The sequence below is a fragment of the Periplaneta americana genome, chromosome 3 (assembly GCF_040183065.1).
Source record: "Periplaneta americana isolate PAMFEO1 chromosome 3, P.americana_PAMFEO1_priV1, whole genome shotgun sequence".
Lineage (NCBI taxonomy): Eukaryota > Metazoa > Arthropoda > Insecta > Blattodea > Blattidae > Periplaneta > Periplaneta americana.
The window spans coordinates 153,286,450-153,311,456 of NC_091119.1; the positions used below are offsets into that span (position 1 = coordinate 153,286,450).

Consider the following 25,007-nt stretch of genomic DNA (forward strand, 5'->3'; position numbering starts at 1 on the left):
CTATAACAAGTACTTCCCGAGTTCGTTTGTTCACGTGTGATTGTTTCAATACATTGAATAAGTAAAACTAACATTTACTGTGTCTGTGTAAGATAAATACCTGTAAATGGAAAGAGAGACTGTAAAAAGACAAGTATTGCACAGGCAGGCGCGAAAAATAGTGTTTAAGGTGTATAATTATTTTAAAAACGTTGGCGAGCAGAACGCTGCCGGCCATCTTGATGCTGGCTGCAACCTTGCCAACGCGCAAGAAACGACTGCAGAAGCATGTGGTATGGGATTGAGAACCGTGCAAAGAATATTGTTAGTGAAGGAAAAAGGATTTGTTTGGTGTCATGCTTACAGTAATCAACGGCTAAGGTCATTATTGTCTTTTGGTAATTTAAACTCTCTCCTGTGCTATTTGTACTGCACGTGCGCGTGAAGACGATGTGGCAATGTTGTACGCTGCTTTGCTCTCTCTATCTGTCTCTCTCGACGCAAACGCTAACAGACTATCGCCACAGTCTAGTATATATATATACTAGAAGCTCAATACGTAGGGAATATGCATCCATAGATAGTTGCTGACCACTAGGATCGCTACTATTGCCTCATCACAGACAATGCGAAATAGTACCGGAACAGTCTATTGTTCCTAGCATCTTCACAACTCAAGCTTCGTGACTGTATATACTAGACTATGCTACCGCCTTCCAAACTGCCGTCGACTCTAGACATCGAATTTATATGCAAATGCATATTTAGTTTGCTTTTACGTGTGATATGGAATTCACTTTTGCAATATGTTTCATGTTCTTCTGTTTTTGTATGTGAAGTTTCATTGCATGTTTTCGATGTTGCTGCATATTTCGCCATTTTCCCATGCAGAGAGCAAATAATACATGATTTTATTAATTTTAAAATTAATATTTAAACACATTAGTGATAAGATAATAAAGTCCTTACTATGGAGGCACCCATAAGGAGCCTCTCCGAGTGCTACTGACAAAATCACGTTATGTTACTGGGGAGGTTACCTATTTACAGTTGAAAGCAGGAATATTTGCGAGTCCCATCCAGAGTTAATGCTTACAAAGAAAATTTACAGACCTCCCATTACCCACAGAGCCAATACTTACCCGCTGGGGTACATGGATTGAAGCTACTTTCTCTATTCAGATAATAATTTAAATACAGTTAAAGAATTCGTTGGTGCGTTAAATGCAAATAAAGCTTTGTCAACTCAACATTCACAGAATATTTTAAGAGTGAATATTTGCAAAGGGACTTGGCTGTAGTCAAGGCACATTTCAAAGTTATAGCTGAAGCCATAAAAAAAACTCGAAAAATATGGCTTTTCTTTATATGAATCTTTATCAGTCCTCAAGGAGGTTTAGAGTAAACTTCAGAGTGCTCCTTCAAAGTATGCAGAAAAATTAAATGGTAAATTGTGCGCTGTTTTAGGGAGAAATCCTGACATTAAAGTTGTAGATCTTATGTTTTGTGGATAAATATCTTCAAGGTGAAAACGTTGTGCTTCCAGAAGAAATTTCCCCAGACCTAGTGTTTTTAAATTTTGCTCAATAACATCTGAAGACGTGGAAAGGTCCTTCTCATCATACAAACTTGTGTTAAATGATAAACGTCATAAACTTACCCCTGAGTATTTGGAGAAAATAATCATTGTGTGCTGCAAATCAAATTACAACGACCAGAATGATGCATAAAGAAGAATGTACTCTGTAAGTAGAGCCCAATCGCAAATTCGTGGCACCTGCGCGAAAGACGAATTGACATCCACTTATATGGACTCGCCCAAGAGTCTTGCTGGGGGGTGTTTGAACAGTATGCTCTATGAGTTAACAGTGGCCCGCACACATAGAAGACTCAGAAAGAAGCTCGCACATGTTGGTGTTACGAGTTTGCGATCAGGCTCTACCAAAATGCGTAAGCCTAAAATTGAATTTTTAATGCATGTTTGGTGCATATTTTCGAAATGATTGAGCACATTTTAAAGCTTTTGACAGCATAAATGCATGCATATTTTAGGTATTTTTAGTGCATATAAATCCGATGTCTATTAATGACGCTATACCAACTACTAGGAGATGAGGTCCAGGATTCGCCAAAGAATTGCCTCACATTCGCCTTACAGTAAGAGAAAACCTCCAAAAAACCTAACCACGTAAAAAGCCCAAGCGGGAATCGATCCCACGCCCGAGTGCAACTCGGGATCAACAGGCAAACGCGCTATGCCTGTGATTTAGGTCGTGTTCTTCGTATGTTGAAAGTAAGAGAAGAAGAGAGGTATGTATTGCTTATTTCTCTGCATCATGATTATTCACATCCTGAGATCTTACTTCACACTGAACCACGACTGAAGTGCTTTGCTATTACAGAATATTTATGGTGTGGTATGAATACAGGTGGAGAGTGGGACAAATTCATGTTCACTTACGTCCCTTATGCGGATTATTTAAATGTTGACGCAGATGAGTAATGTCCAGTCAATTTTACCTGGATTCCTCTCTTTCAGAAGCAAGATTTTATTACGTAGGCCTACCTTAAATTTAAGACAGGCTATTCAAAAACACTACGCTCTTACTCATAATTGGTGAAGACATAATACACGAATAGTAGATGGGCAAACTTTGTTGATGACGAGGACGATGGTGGTAGTATAATGATTAACGTTAATAAGGTATTACCCTAACAACCTTTTTCTTCTGTGAAGATATATCAGAATCTCGATTTATACACAGACTAATGTTTCACAGGATTAAAACAGTAAGTAGATTCTGACATTAAAAATGGTAGATAAGTCTTTATTTTTTAAACAAACACCACAGAAGCAGTTATACGAGTATAGCATTTCTTTGGAAAGTAGCTGCATAACAGCAGCAGTGAATGAGCATAAACCACGCCACAGCAAAAAGCGGTCGCTTCTGAGGATGGGCGAAGGAGGAAGAACCGCTTCCCAGGAAATCAAATTCCAATAATCCGAAGGAGTTCGAATTGTGGAGCAATGTATTCGCTTCCTTTATTTCTTCCGTTTAGTAGACATTTAAATAGAATATTAGATAATAAATAATCCTCTTCTTCCCGTTCGACATAATGTCTCTCTATGCATGTGCTGATAAACATCTACGAAAGTCGCAACTCTAAAAGTTTTCTTGCTTGGTTGACTGAACAGGACAAAGAACTTCTCTCATTTTGATAATGATATACGTTTTGTTCTATTCGATTGCTTCCGTAACAAACTAGAAGAAACATAGAATCATGTCAAAGGAGGAAGCTTGCAACAACGAAGACCAGAATCCTGGATAATAAGGGGCAAGGCAGAGTCCATAAATTATAGACCAGATCAGGATTAGAAAATTGCAGCAGGTGAATCTATGTGCTAGACATCATCAAAGGAAAGCTAGAAAATAATGTGTAAATCGCCCGACGGTAAATCCCATTCCATAATATTACGGTCGTAATTTCTGTTGTCAGCTATGACTCAATTACCCATTTTCTTAAATGTTGTAATGGATAATGACAAATCCATAGCCTATACCAGAAATACAGAATATGACAATTAAAATAATAAATATGCAAATAAAATAAAATACACATACTTCGATGCGGAATATGTAACGATTGAAATTCGCATAATAATAATAATAATAATAATAATAATAATAATAATAATAATAATAATAATAATAATAATAATCCATGGCGCTACAGCCCGTGAAAGGCTTAGACCGACCAGCCGGCTGCTGGCCTCACGCCCACATGCCGAAGCAGAGGTGGACGATCATCCAACCAGAATGGAGGTATCGTGTGGTTAGCACGATGATCCCCCCAGCCGTTATAGCTGGCTTTCGCAACCCAATTTCGCTACCTATCGTAGCTCCCCAAGTGCATCACGATGCTGGGTGGGCACCGGTTCCATACACTGGCCGAAATTTCATGAGAAAACTTCTTTCCAATAAGGACTCGAACCAGCGCGCATTCCGTAACGCGAGTCCCAGGCAGGATGCCTTAAACCACTACGCCACGGCGCGGACTTGAAATTCGCATATTTCATTGCAAATTGTACATACCTAGAAAGAGAATATTCAGCCTCAATGCCTATTAGTCTGAGGTGGGGATGATAAAACGCATTGTTATTTTAAAACTCATGTATCTCGTTAAATATCAGTCCTATCCAAATTTTGCATGGAATAAAACTTATCGGGAATAATTTTTAAAGAAACTTTTGTTAGTAATATTTTTCATAAAAATCAATAATAAGCGAGATATTTCGATTTACTTATTTCAGGCCTCCTTATAACACCCCTTTTAAATAAGGTATTTTGAATGTCATATAGGCCTTGCCTAAAATCTAAGTTAGAACGAATTTAATTTATATTCCAATTTTCATATAAATCGGTTCAGCCATTATCGCGTGAAAAGGTAACAAACATCCGGACAAACATACAAACAAAAATTTCAAAACAGCGATTTTTGGTCTCAGAATGGTTAATTATACATGTTGACACCAATTATTTTTGAAAAAGCGAAAATTACCAGAAGAATTTTGGTTACAGATTTATTGTTAGTATAGATGTGATTCAGTATATTATCCCGGATTAACTCTAAAATATTCACACTTATACCACTTGTAGTCTTACAGCCTGTAGCCACATCATATATATATATATATATATATATATATATATATATATATATATATATATATATACATACTCAAGTATAAATTCTCATTTGTTATTCTGATTTGTTCTAAATTCTGTTGTCCTCATTCAAATGTACTGGTACCTCAATTCATTTAACTAATTAGGTGTTCTTGAATGTTATCGTTTAGTGCTTAGATTTTGAATTCAGGCCTTACACTACCATTCCTGTTCCGATTTGTACTGAAACATTTTTATTCTTTTCACAAAATCAGTGTTTTCTCTAGGATTCGATTTTGACATGATTTTGAATTTTCTCACGATTTACTGCCGTTCAATGAAGTTTTAATATAGCATCCTTCCTCACCTACAGTACATTAATTTTCAATAATGTAAAATGTAATTATGACATTTCAAATAGCAACTTGAAAATTAAATTTATTTTTGGAATAGATAGGACAGTCACTCAAGGAGTTAAAGTTGCTCCATTTTGCAGTACATGTAAGCATTTATCAAAATTAATTTAAAATAAACTGAACTGTTTCATATTTACAAAAATCGGACGCAGTGTAAGCCCTGCTGCAAAAAACACTTAAAAAGCAGAGGAAATTAATAAATTTCACCGTTAATATTTGTCATACTAATCATAGTTCGGTGTTTTATAGCTGGTGTATCTGTAACTGCGCTTTCATAAGTGTATCTCAAACATGTAACCTGTTAAAAAAATGACTACAAGCAATCTGGTGACATTTTGAAAGAATGGTGTGAGAAATACACGGTATAAAATCCTCGTTATGCAATTTTCTCCATTACATAGTTAGTCCACTTTTTTAGGTAAGGAATAAGGTTATAAATTCCTATAATCGCCGATCATCTTAAGAGTGAAAGATTACTTACCGTGCATCCACAGAGCTATTCCATGATCTCTCCCACTCAACGGAATGAAGTAAATTCACAGAAATTAACCTATCATGTTGTTCCGTGACCAACTGTAATTAATTAGATGGGTGTGACTTGGTGAAACAAACAGTACAATTTGCTAAATTGTGGTCTAAGGCAACGCCAGCTATTCCTTTCTTACATGAAATATGTGTTATTATGATAAGGTAAGAAGACATACATAACGCCAATTCCTTTTCTTATATTATCGCTGTTGTATTAAGGAAGATCAGGATATCATTTTTTTCTTCCTCCTCTGCTCCCATATCGTCATAATCACCACCACTAACATAAATACGATTACCACTATTACACCATCACAATAACGATCACCATCATTATCATCAGTACCACAGTCAGACCATCGGCGTACCTCGGTTGGCTGAGGCGCTTGGCTGCCGTTCTAGAGTTGCGCTCGGCGTGGGTTCGATTCCTGCGTGGGCTGATTATCTGGTTGAAATTTTTCCGAGGATTTTCTCAGTCATAAGACGAATAGTCAGGTCATCTACGGCGAATCCTCGGCCCCATATCGCCAAATACCATCTCGATATCATCAATCCCATCGACGCTAACTAACCTAGTAGTTGATACAGCGTCGTTAAATAACCAAGTAAAAAAAGTAGAACAGTTATCACAAATTTCATCATATTCATCTCCACAACTGTCACCGCCGACGGTCACCATCAGTTACCATCAACATCGTCACTATTATCATATTTCATATCAGTATAATAATAATAATAATAATAATAATAATAATAATAATAATAATAATAATAATTCAGCCATTCATTACTATAATGAAGGATGGATAGAACAGAGAAAAACTCTCTCTGGCACCGGGACTCGAATTCGAGTTTTCAGCTCTACGAGCTGACGCTTTATCCACTACGCCACACCGGATTCCAGTTCCGATACCGGATCGAATCCCCTCAGTTTAAGTTATATCTCTCAGTTTTCCCTTTGGTGGCCTACCCTCATGTACTGACTGTGTCACGGAATATGTGACAGTGCACAATGTCCAACGCACTATGTGCAGAGGTGCACTCATTACGAGTGACTAAGTGGCCGGGATCCGACGGGATGAGCGTCGTCTTGAATCACTAAGTGATTACTTACGCATATAATATTATGGTGTACCGAAATACATATGATATTTCCGTGCAGGAATTCTGCGTTACCATTCTGCGTTATCATCATATGGTAACACATAATTCCTGCACGGAAATATCATATATACTTCGGTACATCATAATAATATACATTCATTAGTAGTTTTCTGCCAGAGTTCTCAAATCTTCCCTCTTTTCCGACGTCCTCTTCGTCTCCTCATATGATCCCTACATATATTCATATTGTCTGTTATCTAATATCTTCTTCTGTCCCGAACTTTTCTTCCGTTCACCATTCCTTTCAATTCATCCTTCAGTAGGCAGTTTCTTCTTAGCCAGTAACCCAGCCAATTTCTTTTTTCTCTTCCTGATCAGTTTCTTTCTTCACCCACTCTTTCTAGCACAGCTTCATTTCTTATACTGAATTTCACATGCACCATTCTCTTCCATATCCACATTTCAAATGCTTACAGTCTCTTCACTTAGTCATAATGTCCATGTTTCTGCTCCATACAATGTCACACTCCACATAAAGCATTTCGCTAGTCTCTTCCTTCGTTCTTTTTCCACGGGTTCGCAGAAAATACTTCTTTTCCTATTAAAAGCTTCCTTCGCCATTGCTACCCTCCTTTTGATTCCTTGTTAGCATCTCACGTTAATAATAATAAATTATATGTAATTAACATCTCCTGTTACATTATTGCTTTCCACAATACAATTAAAACTACCATAACATCTAAACCGAAGAAGACAAAAAAATAAATGAAATACTTCAAACATTTCTGGTACAAAATTAAAATTTGTTTAATTTTTATTTCTGAAGTTTGATTAACGTACTATGTAACTAATCGTCGATGTATGCAATGGCGGGGGAAAAGAACTGACCGCCCTACACCATTATTTCTTGGGCTAGTTTCCTCGCAAGTGGTGCCTTGTTGGTACCACTTGTGAGGTTCAGACCTGACTTCGGACAGTCGACTAAACAACAACCTTGATGTCTTCTGAACACGTTCGTGCAATTTTCACAAGAATAAAATTATACTTATTTGTAATTTAAGATTTCTATTGAACTACAGAGTTCTTTTCTGTGGCTCTACTGCTAGCGTTTCCGACCACAAATCTAGTAGAGCCGGCTTCAATTTCCGGCAGGGAAGTGGAGATTTATCTTTCCCTCAAACAGGGATGACACTTGTCTTGCGTCTCCCCTCGTGAATCTATAATGTTGATTCATAACCCGCATGGAGTACGGCTGAACTCCAAGCTGTATGATTTGAATGTAAAATCAAAGATAAGATTAAAAATGGCAACAGTAGATGAATGTCCCAGTAACAACAAACAAAGAACAAAACATAAATATCCCAATAACAAGTAAAATATTAAACTAAAATATACAAACAACATCGACGTCTGTGCAATTAAGAATTCACATTTTTAATTTTAAAGTAAATAAACAAATGAACACTTATTCACGATCGAAATTAGGACACTTATGTAATGTTAACGAAAAATGGATAGTTCAGCAAACGTTTGTCCAACAATTCGAAATTTTAAATTACACAAACGGTTGCAAAGAACTACGGTCCTAAATACTGAAATCCTCATTCGTGATATTTTATACGTGTCGCTCAGAGACGCTGCCTGAATGAAGTAATAGGATGCCAATTGCCAGTACTTGCCATTTACAATGACGTGTCCGCACTGCATTCGTTTATAATGTCACTAGCCGTACCCGTGCGCTCCGCTGCACCCGTTAGAAATAAATATAAAGTAATTACATAATTAAAATAGGACATTTGATCCAGGGAACATTCGTGTTTGATATAAGGATAAATCGTTTATTATGTTACTTAATTTAAATTGTATTTGCATAATTAAAATGCGATCATTTTGATCCAGAGACCACTCATTTGGTCATAAAAATTATTTTAGGAAATACAGGAAACGAATGTACAGAATAGCTTATCAAGTTTTCTGTGCATAAGAAGCTATTTTAATCTTACCTGTCCTCGATTCACTCAGAAGTTACTGTAATAACATTATAGCATTATGTCCATCTAGAGAAACTACACTTTCCAATGGTGAATTAATAATTAATTATACAAATCGGTTAATTTAGCTTCTCATATTACTTCATACAAACACAGAAACATTATCTGTAGGCTATCTTTCATAGCTTTCGATTGTTGCTGTCCAAGGCCCCTTACAGACGAAGTCATTTGTTTTTTAATTCATTACACGGCCAGTTATTTTAATTTTAAAACTCATTTATCTCATTAAATATCAGTCCTATCAAAAATTTTCAAGGAATAAAACTTATCGAAAATTATTTTTAAAGAAACTTTTGTTATGTAACATTTTTCACAAAAATCAATAATAAGCGAGATATTTCGATTTATTTAATTCAGGCCCCCTTATAACCCCCCCTTTTAAATAATGTATTTTGAATGCCATATAGCCTAAAATCTAAGTTACAACGAACTTAATTTATATTCAAATTTTCATCGAAATCCGTTCAGCCATTATCGCGTGAAAAGGTAACAAACATACAGACAGACATACAAACAAAAATTTCAAAAAAGCGATTTTCGGTTTCAGGGTGGATAATTGCATATGTTAGGACCAATTATTTTTGGAAAACCGAAAATTACCAGGAAAATTTCGGCTACAGATTTATTATTAGTATAGATTATTCATTTTTAACCCTTAAATTGACAATGTATCCTATAGGATACAACAGGTTAATAGGCTATATGCTATAATTTTAATAGAACAATAGAAAAAAATTGGTAGGAAAATTAAAATTTCACAATACTATAATATTGTACAACATATAAAAATATGGACATTGCGATAGTTGTTTTCTTTACGGTCCGATAAGGTTTAATAAACTAGTGTGAGAAATGAAGCTTTGCCAAGTTAAGGGTTAATTAATTTCTTTATAAACTTATAAACAAAACAGAAATATTTACACACGGAATAATAAATTTTACAGGAGAAAGAGTTCGTTCAAAGGGCTGGACTCGGCAAGAGTACCCAAAACGCTCATAGTATTTCCACGTTGAATTGCAATACTTAAACGTTGACGCAAATAAGTAGTGTAACGACGATCACCAGTAATGGAGATCAAAATTTGGCCGATTTGAGATACCAAAACTTTAGCGTCATGATTCCAAAGACCGAAGGTCTCTACAGCAAAGGGGACAAAGATATAATTGTCTAAAAGATGAGCATATTTATTGACCGTCTTCTTCACGGCTAATTCAGCAGCAGATGCTGCACGTCTGGAGGTATTCGGCAAGTGAGATGGAGCTAGAGTGTCAACGCAAGTGGAGTCCCAAATTAAAGATTTTCCTCTAGACCATGGAATTAAGGTGAGACCATCAGGTCGTTTACCATCCGCGCGTCTAATACCTGGTGGTTCCAAAAGAGACGGGATGCCACAAGAAGTCAGAGATCTTTTAATGATATCATTGAGTGATGTATGTTTGGGAATGCGTCCCTTGCTCCTCGCACAGCTGAGTGAATGATGGCCGTAAATATCAGCAATTCCTCCGCAAATACATTGGTGTAGCTGGCAGAGTTTACAACCAAGGCGTAAAGCCATTGCGATTTTAAAGGATGTGCTATCTATTAGAGTGCCGATGTGAGGCGATGGTAATGCGTGTAACCAAGCTCCAGACTCACTCTCTTGAAGAGCTAGGAGACGTGCAATGTCTTGTTCGGATTTGAAAGAAGAAAGGAGTTTATCTAAAATTTTTTGGGAAGAAATAACGTCCCACTGCTTTTGAAATTCAGGATGGGCAGGAGGATGAGTGGTTTGTGAGGAAGTATACCAACTAGTCAGAGCATCACGCACATGACAGATTTCAGTTGCATCACTGTATAAAGGAAAGAGCGATTTGATCCAACAGAAAACCCCAAAGGCAGAAGAAAGAAAAGCAGGTACACAAACGTCAGAAAGTTTCCGAATGCCCACACCACCAAATTTAATTGGGAGAGAGGCTTGAGTCCAACTAGTATCGGTAAAACTTATATTTAGGATCATTTCCAAACTGGATCGAAAAAGAGCATCAGCTTTATGTAGGAAAGATGGAAGAAGCCATAAAAGAGTAGCACGCATAAAGTCATCTTAGGAGATAATAAGAAATATGAGGATGTATTAGTTTTAAACGATCGATGAAATATTGCAAAGAAATTAGTTTTTGTTCAGCGATGTGATCGGCAGCTTCCAAAAAGACAGGAGATCCAAGAATTGTTAAAGTGGATTTTGACATTAGTAAAATACCCGGAGCAAGTTTTTCAAAAGAATAGAAAACAGATTGATTAAACTTAGAACAAAAATAAATTTCACATTTATTTTCTTTATTAATTATTTTATGACGCCTTTTTAAACTGCTATACAGCGTCTGAATGGGATGGTGATAATCCCAGCAGAATGAGTCCAGGGCAAATACCTTACTATAATAATACCGGACAGCTAGCAGTTCTGCGCGCGAACGACGCTGGTGCTGCTATCTAGGCGGCCGGTGTGGTGATACTCGCGAAACAAGCTGTAATCAACTGCAATGTATATTGTTGCTGGGCTAGTTAATAGTTTTATTAATTAGTGTTGTGTTAAAATGTCTGGGTGTATATGTGCTGTTTATAATATTGCAACAATTACAGCATTACAAATTGCTCCAAATCGTACTGTCGATTTCCGAGAGATCATAAAACGTGAATCAACAAAATTATTTTGTGCGAGATCGTGCGTATTTGCTTGTTTTCCGCACAGAACCAATACGCGGTAAGTGTGAAATACCACATTCAGTATTCCCAACGTAACACACAGAAACAATTTCCCTCTTCTTACCGCTTAAGCGCGACATTCATTTTACTGCTTTAGGCTTTTAACATATTATTTTTAGAGACGTTTAACGTAGTAATAATTATAAATTGGAAACTCACCACTGCAATTTCACCTAAATTGCAATGTTAATTATTGTTTTTAAATATTTGCAAAAATTAAGTGAAGTCTACTACTCCACGAAACTTATTGCATTCCTGATACAAGTAACATTAAGGAAGCCGTGAAAAAATCAACAAGATTCCAGATGCCGATGTTATTACTGCAATATGTTATATAAATAATATTGTTAAAATATTAAAATGAAAAATAAATCATTACATAACCTTACCGTTTGTTTTAAGTTCGCATTTATAGACTGGGGGAAAAAAAGACAGACGTATATCACGGCCTGCTGGAGTATAGTAAACACAGAAAATATTTTATAGCAACAATGTTGAAGAAAGATATTTTGGTTTTCCGAAGTTGCCGTCATTAAACAGAAATCAAAATGGAGATTTCATTGCAACTAATTAGAAATTCGTCTTTCAGGTATGTAATAAACGATCTTCGCACAAAATAATGTACAATACACGAGCGGTATGTTTGTTTTCATATTCTCGGAAATTAAAAAAGCTCAACTACGTTTCGCTTTTTCAATCTTTTCCTCGACCATGAAAACGTCAACATACCGCTCTTGTAACGTATATTACTATATTAGGCCTAATGTTTTTGTCTCTGATAGAACAACAAAAATTAACTTTTCTATTTAGCCTTATAAATGAATAGAAGTTAAAATGCATTGGAAATTTTAAGGTTTTATCAAATTAAGTTTTATTGTTGTCCACATGCCTTATTATTACAAGCATCAGATTACTACCAATTTTATCTTTGCAGTTGTCAGCAATGCGTATATAAAGCAATATTTCTCATAATACGCAGTTTTGATATAAAATAAAGTTACATTAAATACTATTCAACATTTCTTACGTGTTTCACATATTATTCCACATTAGTACCTCACGTTTTAAACAATAGTCCGATTCCCGCTATGTTAATATTTGTATTTGTGGACGTAATTCCACGCCGCTCCGCTAGATGTCAGGTCCGCGATATTTCGCACTCACATCAATGCTGCTAGTATACAACTGTCCGGCATTATTATAGTAAGATATTTATTTGTCCAGGGTCCAACGTCGAAAGTTACTCAGCATTTGCTCTATTTGGTTGAGGGAAACCCCAGAAAAAGCCTCAACCAGGTAACTTGTTCCAACCAGGATTTGAACCCGGGCCCGTTCGTTTCACGGTCAGGCGTGCTAATCGTTACTCCACAGTGGTGGGCATTTTTAATTAATATTTTTTATTTTATTTTCTTGGGTTATTTTACGACGCTGTATCAACATCTAGGTTATTTAGCGTCTGAATGATATGAAGGTGATAATGCCGGTGAAATGAGTCTGGGGTCCAGTACCGAAAGTTACCCAGCATTTGCTCGTATTGGATTGAGGGAAAACCCGGGAAAAAACCTCAACTAGGTAACTTGCCCCGACCGGGATTCGAACCCGGGCCACATGGTTTCGCAGCCAGACGCGCTGACCGTTACTCCACAGGTGTGGACTTTAATTAATAAGAAATGGATTAATAATAATAATAATAATAATAATAATAATAATAATAATAATAATTTTTAGGAAGACAGCTTTTCCTTTTGAACTAGAACGTCTTTTTAAACTGGGTAGGCTACGTAGGACTATCATTATCTAAAGGAAACAAACAGGCAAACCACCAACGTAACTTATGCAGTCTTGCTGCTTAATCGAAGTTAATAATAATAATAATAATAATAATAATAATAATAATAATAATAATAATAATAATAATAATAATAATAATAATAATATAATTTGGAATCAAACTAGACTTCCAATAAGCCTACCATGGTGATAAGAACCAGAAACAGTACGAACAGTAGTGGCAAAAAAAAAAAAACCGGACCGACCCTTGTAGCTGATTTCAGAGCCTTGTTCACTCCAGAGCACGACAGACTGGTAACTAAGACTTTCGTGGTTCGAATCCTGCCTGGGAAGGAAACTTTTTTTTGTTCCTTATTCAAATTTATTCCCAATACGTTTCGATTACTGGTAAAATTCATGTTCTGGGAATAATAAGTTAATTAAGTAGTAAAATATCGCTGCAATCGAAAAGTATTGGGAATAAATTTGAATAAGGAACAAAAAAAAAGTTTCCTTCCCAGGCAGGATTCGAACCACGAAAGTCTTAGTTACCAGTCTATCGTGCTCTGGAGTGAACAAGGCTCTGAAATCAGCTACAAAGGTCGGTCCGTTTTTTTTTGCCACTACTGTACCTTATTATAACTGCAAATTTATCACAGAGAAAAGTTATAAGAAAGGGAGATTGAAGAAGTCCTGAAATGTACGAATCTGATTGAAATTGTACACGTGTAGTGGACAGAAGTAGTGGCTATATGGATAGTACGTGCGCTTCCCAATCAAGCGGTCCGTGGTTGTATTCCCGGCGTGGGCAATGGAAGAAATTTACTTTCCATCCAAGGGACTGGGTGTTCTTACATGATTGTCCTGTGATGTTTCAGCGGTGGTCCTGCGTCATTCCGATCTCATGACCAAGGAGACCCGCTGTTGTAAGATGTCTGGAGTGCGATTCAATGAATCTTGCTCCCCTACCCGCAGTGGTACGTGAGTTGGATAAAAGAAGAGGTTAAGCATGGTAAGGAAGAAAGTAGTGCACAAAATCAATAATCATGCCACTATAATTGAATGGTAGCCAGAACAAGGTTGTAACATGATTTTTGGTGTGTTCAGTTACGCATGGAACAAGATTGTTTGTGAAGCTCTCTACATGTTGGTATCAGTGTTTTACCACTAGGGGATTTTAGTACACTTCACTTTACCCGAATGTGTACATTGCAATATGTAACGATGATAAAATTAATGTTTACTTAAAAATTAATGACTTACAAAAAAAAAAAGTGCTGCTTACAACCTTCTTCCGCCCAACCATTCAATTACTGATTCAACTAAGATGGTAACACTACAAAAATATATGAAATCTCCAACAGGTCTACAAAATTTATTTTATGTAGGATTGTCAGTGATGGCCGGGTAGGTAGGCTTCGAAAGGGGATACCTTTACATTACCTTAGGATTGTCTGTAATAATTTCTTTGTAAATAGACTTAAATTAAGAGTTATGTGCCCAAGAACCGTTAACAGCAAGATATGCTCTGTGTTCTTGGAAATACAGTAGATAGGGTATGAATGTGGTGGTGGTGGTGGTGGTGGTGGTGGTGGTGGTGGTGGTGGTGGTGGTGGTGGTGGTGGTGGTGGCGGTGTTGATGACGGCGACAGTCGCAGCAGCAGCGGTATTAATAATAATAATAATAATAATAATAATAATAATAATAATATTTACTTACAAATGGCTTTTAAGGAACCCGAAAGTTCATTGCCGCCCTCACATAAGCCCGCCATCGGTCCCTATCCTGTGCAAGATTAATCCACTCTCTATCGTCATATTCCACTTCTCTCAAATCCATTTTAATATTATCCTCCCATCTACGTCTCGGCCTCCCCAAAGGTCTTTTTCCCTCTGGTCTCCCAACTAACACACTATATGCATTTCTGGATTCGCCCATACGTGCTACATGCCCTGCCCATCTCAAATAATAATAATAATAATAATAATAATAATAATAATAATAATAATAATAATAATGTGGTTCAGAGTTCTCAACTATGATGGAAAATACACATATACAGAGTGTCCCAGAATTCGCGCACACGGGCTACACCGTGTGAATTTTGGATGAAAATGGAAGTGAAAATGTTAGTGACAAAATTTCGTCCGAAGAATTTTTAACAACTGGGCAACGCTGTACAACATAGGATGTCTTAGTACCTGTATAGTATACTATAATGCAATGTTTACTGTGTTTATCATTGTAACTAACAAGCAATACATTGACACGAAATGGATGAAAAATAATTTATCACTAAGTTATGAAGGAACATAATGCAACACAGACATAGGCCCAATTCGTACATTACAGAAAAAAAAAAAAAAAAGAGGAAGGTGGTTTGAACCATGAACATTCTATTTTAAAGCAGCGTACGGATGGCTTGAGCTACGGCCACAGGAGTCATATTTATTTGCAAAATACAGTATTGCCACATCGTGCAAATAAACATTCTTCGGACGAAATGATGTCACCACCATTTTCGTCTCCATTTTCATCCAGAATTCATACTACGTAGTCTGTATGCTTAATTTTTGGGACACCCAGTATAATTATATATAGAGCTTACATTTTCTCTCTCGCTTTGAGATCTGTCAGGAACAGTTCTTCTATTGTAACATTATGTTTATGAAGAAAAAATTCTATAAACGTGAATCCGGCCAACGAAAGGCGTTCTGGAACATATTACTCACGTTGCTGAAAGAAGGGGTGTTTCCAAATATGAATGCTACTGTCAGAGACAAGTTTTGTTACATTCTAGCAGAGCCACGGCACTGACAAGGAAAGTTAATGAATGAAGTTGGGAACAATCTTCATAAAAACTTCAACTCCTCTCTTCGCAATTCACTATTCAATCAATTTCCTTCCAAACCCAAACGTTCCCCATTGTCGTTGCATTATACTCGTAGCGTAAGCCCAACGATGAACCACTCCACGACTAGACTGAACACAGACCTCGCCATTATAACTAATCTTCTTCGGATCCATTCTGCCAAGGTAATATCTTCTCTCTTGTCTCCAATTATGTTCATGTCAAGCCCATCCCATCTCATTCAATAAACGTAATGTTAGTGGTTCAGAATAAACAGAGAAGCTTTTTATAATACAACTTCCATATTCCACTAGGTAAAACATAATCTTGTTACGAATTACACACCAATGCTGAACGTAAACCTATGTGTATTGTATATAAATAATCAATCTAAGGCTCGGACTTCTATGATCTAAAAACTCTAGAAATATAACATAAAACTTGGAAATATGACGCAATTACTGGTACATATTTAAAAAAAAAATGGAACATTTTTTATTCGCCATCCTACAAAATCTGGCCTATTCTTTTTGTTTTAACTCCATAAAGGTCTACTGGCCAACGAAAAATATAAGGTGTAAAAGAAGAGTGAAAAACGTCAACGTCTGCCCTTTGCGTGACTAAATCATGGGAACACTGTTTATTAATTACTACCTGACAACAGAAGTGTTGTAACCTCTCAAGCGTCACATGTTTGGGAGGGAAGAAAGAGGTGAAGGCGAGACCGACCAGCAATAATCTAGCCATATTCCTAACATTCTTTGTCGTATACGAACTTTCAAGAGAGCTTTCGATCTGAAGATTTTGGAAGATTCCCTTATAGGTGGAGCACCGTTAGCAAAATGACTTGAGCATCACCTTTTCACGCCAAAGACCCAGACTCAAATCTCAAGACTCCAAGTGGAATTTGTGGTGGACAAAGACTGTGCTTGGGGGATGTTCTCGCATTGCACTCTTTTTTCCATTGTCAGCATTTCACCATTAATCATCCTCATTGTATAATGTTGACCATCTGCCGTGAACTAACTCTTTTTCCCCGTCCATTTTTCCGAATTCAAATTTCGAAATTGATTTTTGTTTCGAATTACCGTTTTCCAGAATCCATTTTTCTCCAAGTTAATTTTCCAAAAGCACAGTTTCCCGAAGTATCATTTTTCCGATTCCTGTTTTTTTAATGCACATTCCCGAAAATTCGTAACAGTAATGAATCACAGTTCATACGTACAGTAACAAAACAGTAAAAATAAAACACTTCTATAGTACCAAGTTTCACCAAGATGAAAAGGGAACCGTATATAACGAAATCTGCATGGTGTGTGCTGAAGTAAAGATGGAGAAGAAACCTCAAATAATGCAATCCAAATGGGGTGGTCTGAAATTGTCATTCAACTGTTTCATTTATTACAAAAGCATGCATGACCGAGATGGGAAGTCTTATTGGCAATATAAAGAAAGTACTAGATAAGCAATGATCGGCTCGAACTATCACCACAGTCTAGTATATACAGTCACGAAGCTTGAGTTGTGAGGGTACTAGGAACAATAGACTGTGCCGGTACTATTTCGCATTACCGTGATGAGGCGATAGTAGCGATCCTAGTGGTTAGCAACTATCAGTGGATGCATATTTACTACGTATTGAGCTTCGTGTCTGTATATACTAGACTGTGCTGAAACTCTCATGATCAAGCTATCACGCGTACAGTCTCCAACACGAGGAAAGTAAACAAAATTATATTCCTCTCAAAAGTACTGGGTATCTATGCACGTTCCTGTATTGTCTCAAAGCATTATGTAATGCAATTTAAGCGTGACTCAACTCCTGTCTAACGTTGTTCAATTGCCATTGAAACAGACGGCTCTAAAGTGCACAATTCTTGGACACAGATAATGAATGCTAAGGTATTTTATACTCTTAATATTTCTTTCTCTTTCCTAGCAGTGTGAAGAGTTTCGATATTTTTGTCATGAGACAAGAATGAATACACAGATGTCTCCACACTCCTATTTCTAGATCACTCTCAGAAGACGTCATGCTTAATGCCTGAACATCGTAGGTTCAGAATGTTTGCTCCTGTTAACCTCAACTACCAATTTACGAAGTAAAGTTAGGCTATCTAATATTGTTATCTTATAACTATACAGTGCTATGAACAATATATTTCTTCCTCATTAGGAAAATTATGCTGATACTAAAAATATAGATTAGGAGATTTTCGCGAAAATAGGTAAACTTTTAGCGTCTGTTGTACTGAAAAAAACAAAATCTGAATATGCTACCTATAGGTCCTTCAACGGTTTTCGTAAGATCTGTATTTAAAATAGACAAAAAAAAAAAAAACAAAAAAAAAAACAAAGTAGCGATAAACTATAAAAACAGATCAAGCGAGCTTTGCTTCTTTTTTCTTACTTAAGAGGAACAGATAAATGAATGAATTTGACAGTGCATTCCCAGATTTTTAGATTTCTGAAAAATTAGCAGATTTTTACATTTCAGAAAAATTAACGATTAGCCTAAGTATATAGGACTTACTTACTTATTGGCTTTTAAGGAACCCGGAGGTTCATTGCCCTCACATAAGCCCGCCATTGGTCCCTATCCTGAGCAAGATTAATCCAGCCTCTACCATCATATCCCACCTCCCTCAAATCCATTTTAATATTATCTTCCCACCTACGTCTCGGCTTCCCCAAAGGTATTTTTCCCGCCGGCGTCCCAACTAACACTCTATATGCATTTCTGGATTCGCCCATACGTGCTACATGCCCTGCTCATCTCAAACGTCTGGATTTAATGTTCCTAATTATGTTAGGTGAAGAATACAATGCGTGCAGCTCTGCGTTGAGTAACTTTCTCCATTCTTTGTAACTTCATCCCTCTTAGCCCCAAATATTTTCCTAAGAACCTTATTCTCAAACACCCTTAATCTCTGTTCCTCTCTCAAAGTGAGAGTCCAAGTTTCACAACCATACAGAACAACCGGTAATATAACTGTTTTATAAATTCTAACTTTCAGATTTTTTGACAGCAGACTAGATGACAAAAGCTTCTCAGCCGAATAATAACAGGCATTTCCCAAGCCCACATATTCTACTTTTCGTTGCAATTTCTTCAAAGTCGCAAAAGTTATCAAGTCTCATCAGATCAACCTAGGTAGTTGCTCCACTAACTGTAAGTGAAGAACGCCTCACTGTCATAGACTTGCTTTTCGAGGGCTGAATCTGGAACGGGTTCATACACTTAGGCATGCTTTCGCCTAATGTGCGCCCTATATACGCTATGATTGTCCATCTGGGTGACAGGTGAGCCATCCTGCCTCATCCTGATAAGCCCCAGGTGCCCGGAGTCCCAAATCCTATCTATATCAGCATCGAAAACCCGTACTACCCTCAAGATTCACCTCAGCATATTTTTACTATTGCATATGATAGATGAAATGGGGGAGAGGTAGAGTGTTGGTGAAATTATAGAGAAACGAGAGTAACTCGATAAAAACCCTCTGTAATGCCTGCCTTCTCGACCAAAGACTTCATCACGGCCTAGCCGGGCATCGAATCCACAACGTAAGAGAGTCTAATGTTGTTGCGAAGATAGGCTATATCCTCTCATCGCATTCGTTTGTGTCACTACAAAATGAGATAAAACAATACAAAAATATATAACTAACTTACTGGTTTTTAAGGAACCCGGAGGCTCATTGCCGCCGTCACATAAGCCCGCCATTGGTCCCTATCCTGAGCAAGATTCAGTCCCATTCCGAGGTTTATTTGAAAGATTCGTAACAAGCTGTTTTTACGGTGATGGGTTGTTAGCCCTTCGCCCAACCTCCAAGCTGGAGGACCACCCTCATCGGCTGTCCGCGACTGCTTATTCAATATATTCACAGCTACCCTCCATATCTGGAGGCCGTCTCCTCGATCCGCAACCTGAGGACGCGCCATGCCGTATATATATATATATATATATATATATATATATATATATATATATATATATATATATATATATTTCAAATTTCTGCACATTTAAAGAACAAAATTAAATTATTCCAATAATTTATTATCATAATACACTGCTCCCTTAAATTGACTGAGCATATTGGGAATTCAAATGGCTTTCCCGAAACATGCTATGAAATGTTTCATATAAAACAATTTTTATCCCAAAAAGGAAGCAAAAACGAGCAAAATTGTTTTAATCTTTTTTGTTTCAAATATCTCAAAGACTAACCCCCTAAAATTAAGGACATTACTTACGGTTCATTTTGTATATGACCATTTGCGTTAAACAAATAAAAAAAAAACACTAAACACGGTAGCTCAGTGGTAACGCGCTAGACTGGCATTCGGGAGGTCGTGGGTTCAAACCTTGTGGTCTGTCACTCTGACTAATGTTTTCATGATTTCCCTCGGTCATAAATATACATTCCGAATTGGAAATTTACATACCATGATTCATCACCATTGTCATGGTAATTAAATATTGAAATTGGTTAAAATGAATACAAGCCACATAAGGACATAACATATGACAATATAAACAAAATCACAATGTCAACAGTCCACGGATTACTGACACACCCAAAGATATAGTATAGGCCTACACGCGATGCAAAAAAGCGTTAAAGCGTTTAGGCCTAAAAACTTGTCAAAAAACATGAAAACGTGCAACAAAAAGAACGCCTGCTGTTCTACTGTCAGCAAAATACTCTTGCTATTGCTGTGATAGCTGAGTGCAAAACTTTACTAATGACATCCTTCTAAATTTGGAAGGTCTTGTGCGAGTCTTGATTTTCATACTCTTATACTTTTGCATAATATTAAGCTATGTTTTGATGTGCCGGTATATAATTTTCTATTAATAACTATAACAATATTCTGTTAGGGCCTATTTTTACTATTTTATACAAGATAAAAAGTGGAAAAATAAAACCCTGATAGTCGATTTAGAATACAATCGATAACGGATCCATCAGATAGTTAAATTGATGTCGATTGATGTCATGTGATTCTCATCTGTATTACTCGACCAAGGCGAGTGGAGCCGCGGGCGTAATGTGAACTATCGCGATGAGGTATTACGAGCGCAGGAGCAGTAGCGCCACGACTCCGGGCTGCAGGACTCCACTGGCCTTGGTCGAGTAATACTTAATAATGCTATATTGTACTACTGTATACCCACGCATGCACCACTCTGTATATCACCGTTTTGTGCTATTTTTATGTATGGACTTCGCCAAAATATTGATATTATTCTACGGAATATTCTGGTATTTCAAGTGCCTATTTCCACAGATAAATTAAAACAAAGAGAGTTAATAACAGTACCAACAAAATGATCACAATATTTCTTTTATAAAATGTTCTTACGAAAATGTTCGTGCAATTATTAAAACTCATTTCAGACATGCCTACATTTAACCTTAACCTCGGATCTATTCTTATGTTATGCTTGTGGCTTTTCCAACTTCTTAATGTAGAGAAATAGTTTTTATGATGATTGAGTATATTGTGTATATATATATATATATATATATATATATAAGAATAACCACTATTTTACCAAAAAAAACTGAGTAATGAAATTTTCTTCTGTTTTTCCCCAAAGGCTGTATGTGGAGACGAAAGAGAAGAAAGCATGGCTGAATGATGGAAGGACGGACATGCAGGCAAAAATAGACGGCGTGACAATTTGTCTTCAGCAAGGTTTGTGAAGAAATATTCTTCCTCCAGGATCTCGAATTAGGTACTCCGATGCATTACAATACTCCATTATATGCCTCGTGTAATGGGGGAGGGGTACAGGAGCGTGTAATTTTATTACTAATAGGCTAAATGTTTCAGCAACTCAATATTAGTTCCCAATTTTGGTTCTGAATTTTGTTTTACAGTCTTGCTTAATAAAAGTATAATTTGAACTGTAAAGATTACACAGCGTTGGCAAGATCAAAGGATGATGCTTAAAATAGAAATGTACCGGTAGTATTTAGGAGATAAGCATAGTAGAAATTATTTCATTCAATGAATAAACGCTTTAAACTACGTGCGCTGATAATGAAAGAAGCAGGCCTAAAAAAAAGTGACATACTCGAAAAAAACATCTTGTCCACCACAAAATCCTCAGCATTTGCCAATGATCGAAATTCGATCCTGTTGGGATATAAATGATGCTGGTCGCCGCCATTGTAAGACCTTCTTCTTCTACTACACTTCAGTATGTCTGTTCCAATTTTAATATCATATTTGGAGTAACTGAGAAAAACAAAGAAAATCCGAGTCATTTGCCAAACCTGGTTCTTGTAACAGAAGTTTCAATTAACGATCCATATGTCATCATAAAAAAGTATCAATTTATTTCTATGAACTCATATTCAACAGTCCAAAATTGGTTTTCTAGCTATTTCCACTGAGCTGAAATGCAACACTTACGAGTGGTATGCTTTCTTTTCAACGAAGGTTAATTTATAACCTGAAGCATGATATTTTAATTTTATATTAGTGCTAAAAATTTCGAAACATTGACAAAAACAAATTTAAGTTAGTACCATAATCATGAATTGAGAATGGGGCAACCTCTTTTATAAAATGATTACAAAAGTAGCAAGATTAATAAGCCGTAATATGAACAGAGATGTTAATGTCAATATTCAGTTCACGACAGAGCAGTTAAAGAGTTGTAATATCTAGGGATGCTACAACACTTACCCTCCTCTCAACGAGTGACAGAACAGTCTTCACTGTCAGGGATTGTCATTCATAGTTCCATACAGCAAATGTAAATATAAATATTACAACACGTAGTTTGCCAGTTCCTTTGAGGCTAAAATAATCATGCATACTAACATAAATGTACTTGTCTGTGCTCTTTACTATAATGAAATAATCATAAATTATTTCTTGGTAAAAATTATTAGATATCATGGTAAAACTTTACAAAAACGCATGAACGCGATGTATGGATCCATCTAATATTATTAGAAAGGCGGCAACTGTATCTCTTGGCATGTCAGATGGAAGTAGAATTCCTGTGAAATCGTCGATCAAGTTAATAATCTCAAATGCAGCAGCAATGACAGCTTCTCTCAAATTTGGAAAGATACCTTGGTATAATTAAATTACAGTGAAAAGTGGTGAATTCTAATTATAATTACAAAAAGATAGCAAATTAATATGCAATGCAATTTTCGAACGGAGATGCAACATCGCTCCGAAACATGTTTCAAGTGTAATATATACAAGTATTGTGGACGCAAGTTTACATGTAATATAACAGACGCTTTGTACAATATAATGGAATAAAATTTCAACAAATGATACAGAACATTTACTTGACCGGCATCGTCATCGACATGGAGTTGAGGCAAGCCACGGAAAATTCACAGATGGTGACGGTTCTGTGCTATATAATACTAATTCTAGAAAAAAAAAAAACTACAAAATGAGAAACTGTTCAGATCACTCACCAAGTGAACAAAGTAGCAGAAGTGCTGACCCGCACCAAAGCACTGATATATTCATGATGAATTCAGGCTGCGACTTGGGTCTTCATAAACACTGCACCAAAATTCACCAAGAAACTTAGCACCACTGTAAAAACACAAAGACATTCACTTCTAACAACACACAAAAAACACTGATGTGAAAATCTAACCACTTTAAGTCAAAAAAATCATCAAATGTTTTTGGAAAGGGACACAATTTTATATACACCTGTAATATCTGCAACAAGAAACAGTGACAATCACACAACACCGACAACACGCCTCCCACCACTAGAATAAGTGCGGGATCTGCCAATTGCGCAGGCTCGTTGACCAGACAGTGTTCGGACGCGAGTTTATGACAAGACACGACTCACTGTTCATAGAGCGCAGCACTTCACTCTAAACTTGTGAAACAAGATAGATAATTTTGTAATGCCATCTGTGTATAAGGATTTGCTTCTTTTCGTTGCCTAGTTCCTCAAAACCGGACTCGGTAGATCAGCTGCTAGGATGACGCATTCCTTTCCCACAGAGTTTTAAGAACATTCTTCCCATATCAACTACTGTAGGCTATATTTTCCAATACCATAACTAAGAACAAGAGAAACCCTCCTCCCCTACTCCTCTTCTTCTCTAGTACTGATGTTGAATTGTGTAGAGCTCAGTGTAATTGAACATTGTGATCTATGTTTCCATATCATTTCAAGAAGTTCAAAATTGCTTGCTGTTAAAACAAGTGAAACATTTCAGGTGACAGACTACACAGAGTGGAAGTACAATATCTGTGCAGGTTTTAACAGAACAGCTTATTCCTTAGATAGAGTACAACAAAAAATTTTAACACGATATTAGTCCCAAATGAATACCTACGTTTTTCAGAAAAAAATAATTTTCTAATCATTATATTGTGCACCAATATGCCTGGATTAAATCCTAAATCTCTCTGCATTGCATATGAAGAGAAGGCATATGTCATTGTTGATAGTGATTCGTCTGTCGGACAGGGACGTTAACTCTGACGGCCCCCTTGGTGCTATTCGACATGCTTAGGGTGACCAGATTCACATCGATAGAAAAGAGGATGCAAAGCTTCAAAAAGGAGGACATTATTCGGAAAAAAAAGGACAGAAAATATGTACTTAAATCTAGGCTTAAGCCTATATTATACTATAAATTACGTCAATATCTATTTTCTTAGAAAATATTTACAAAACAGATTTAGGCTTATATCATACTTAAAAGTACCATGTTAATATTACAAAATAATTATGATAAAACTTGATAATAATGATTTTACAGTTAGCTACATATAAAGTCAAGAGAACTATAATTATTAAAGAGGACAGAAAGTATCTATTTAGATTTAGGCTTAGGTCTATATTATACTTAAATTATGTCAATATCTATTTTATTACA

The 25,007-nt window shown here is 36.5% G+C and overlaps 1 protein-coding gene across 40 annotated transcripts in view; it reads right to left on the reverse strand.

Moving 5' to 3' along the window:
- Positions 1-23,929, reverse strand: part of Dscam1 (Down syndrome cell adhesion molecule 1) — a 480,268-nt gene extending 456,339 nt beyond the window's left edge. For all 40 annotated transcript variants that reach the window (XM_069821931.1, XM_069821942.1, XM_069821928.1 and 37 more), the window contains exons 1-2: positions 23,818-23,929; positions 23,571-23,694 (exon numbers count right to left, since the gene is read on the reverse strand). In XM_069821931.1, coding sequence (XP_069678032.1) covers positions 23,571-23,625 — 55 coding nt within the window. In that variant the 5' untranslated portion in view covers positions 23,626-23,694; positions 23,818-23,929. The remainder of the gene's footprint in view (positions 1-23,570; positions 23,695-23,817) is intronic.
- Between the last annotated feature and the right edge of the window lie 1,078 nt (positions 23,930-25,007).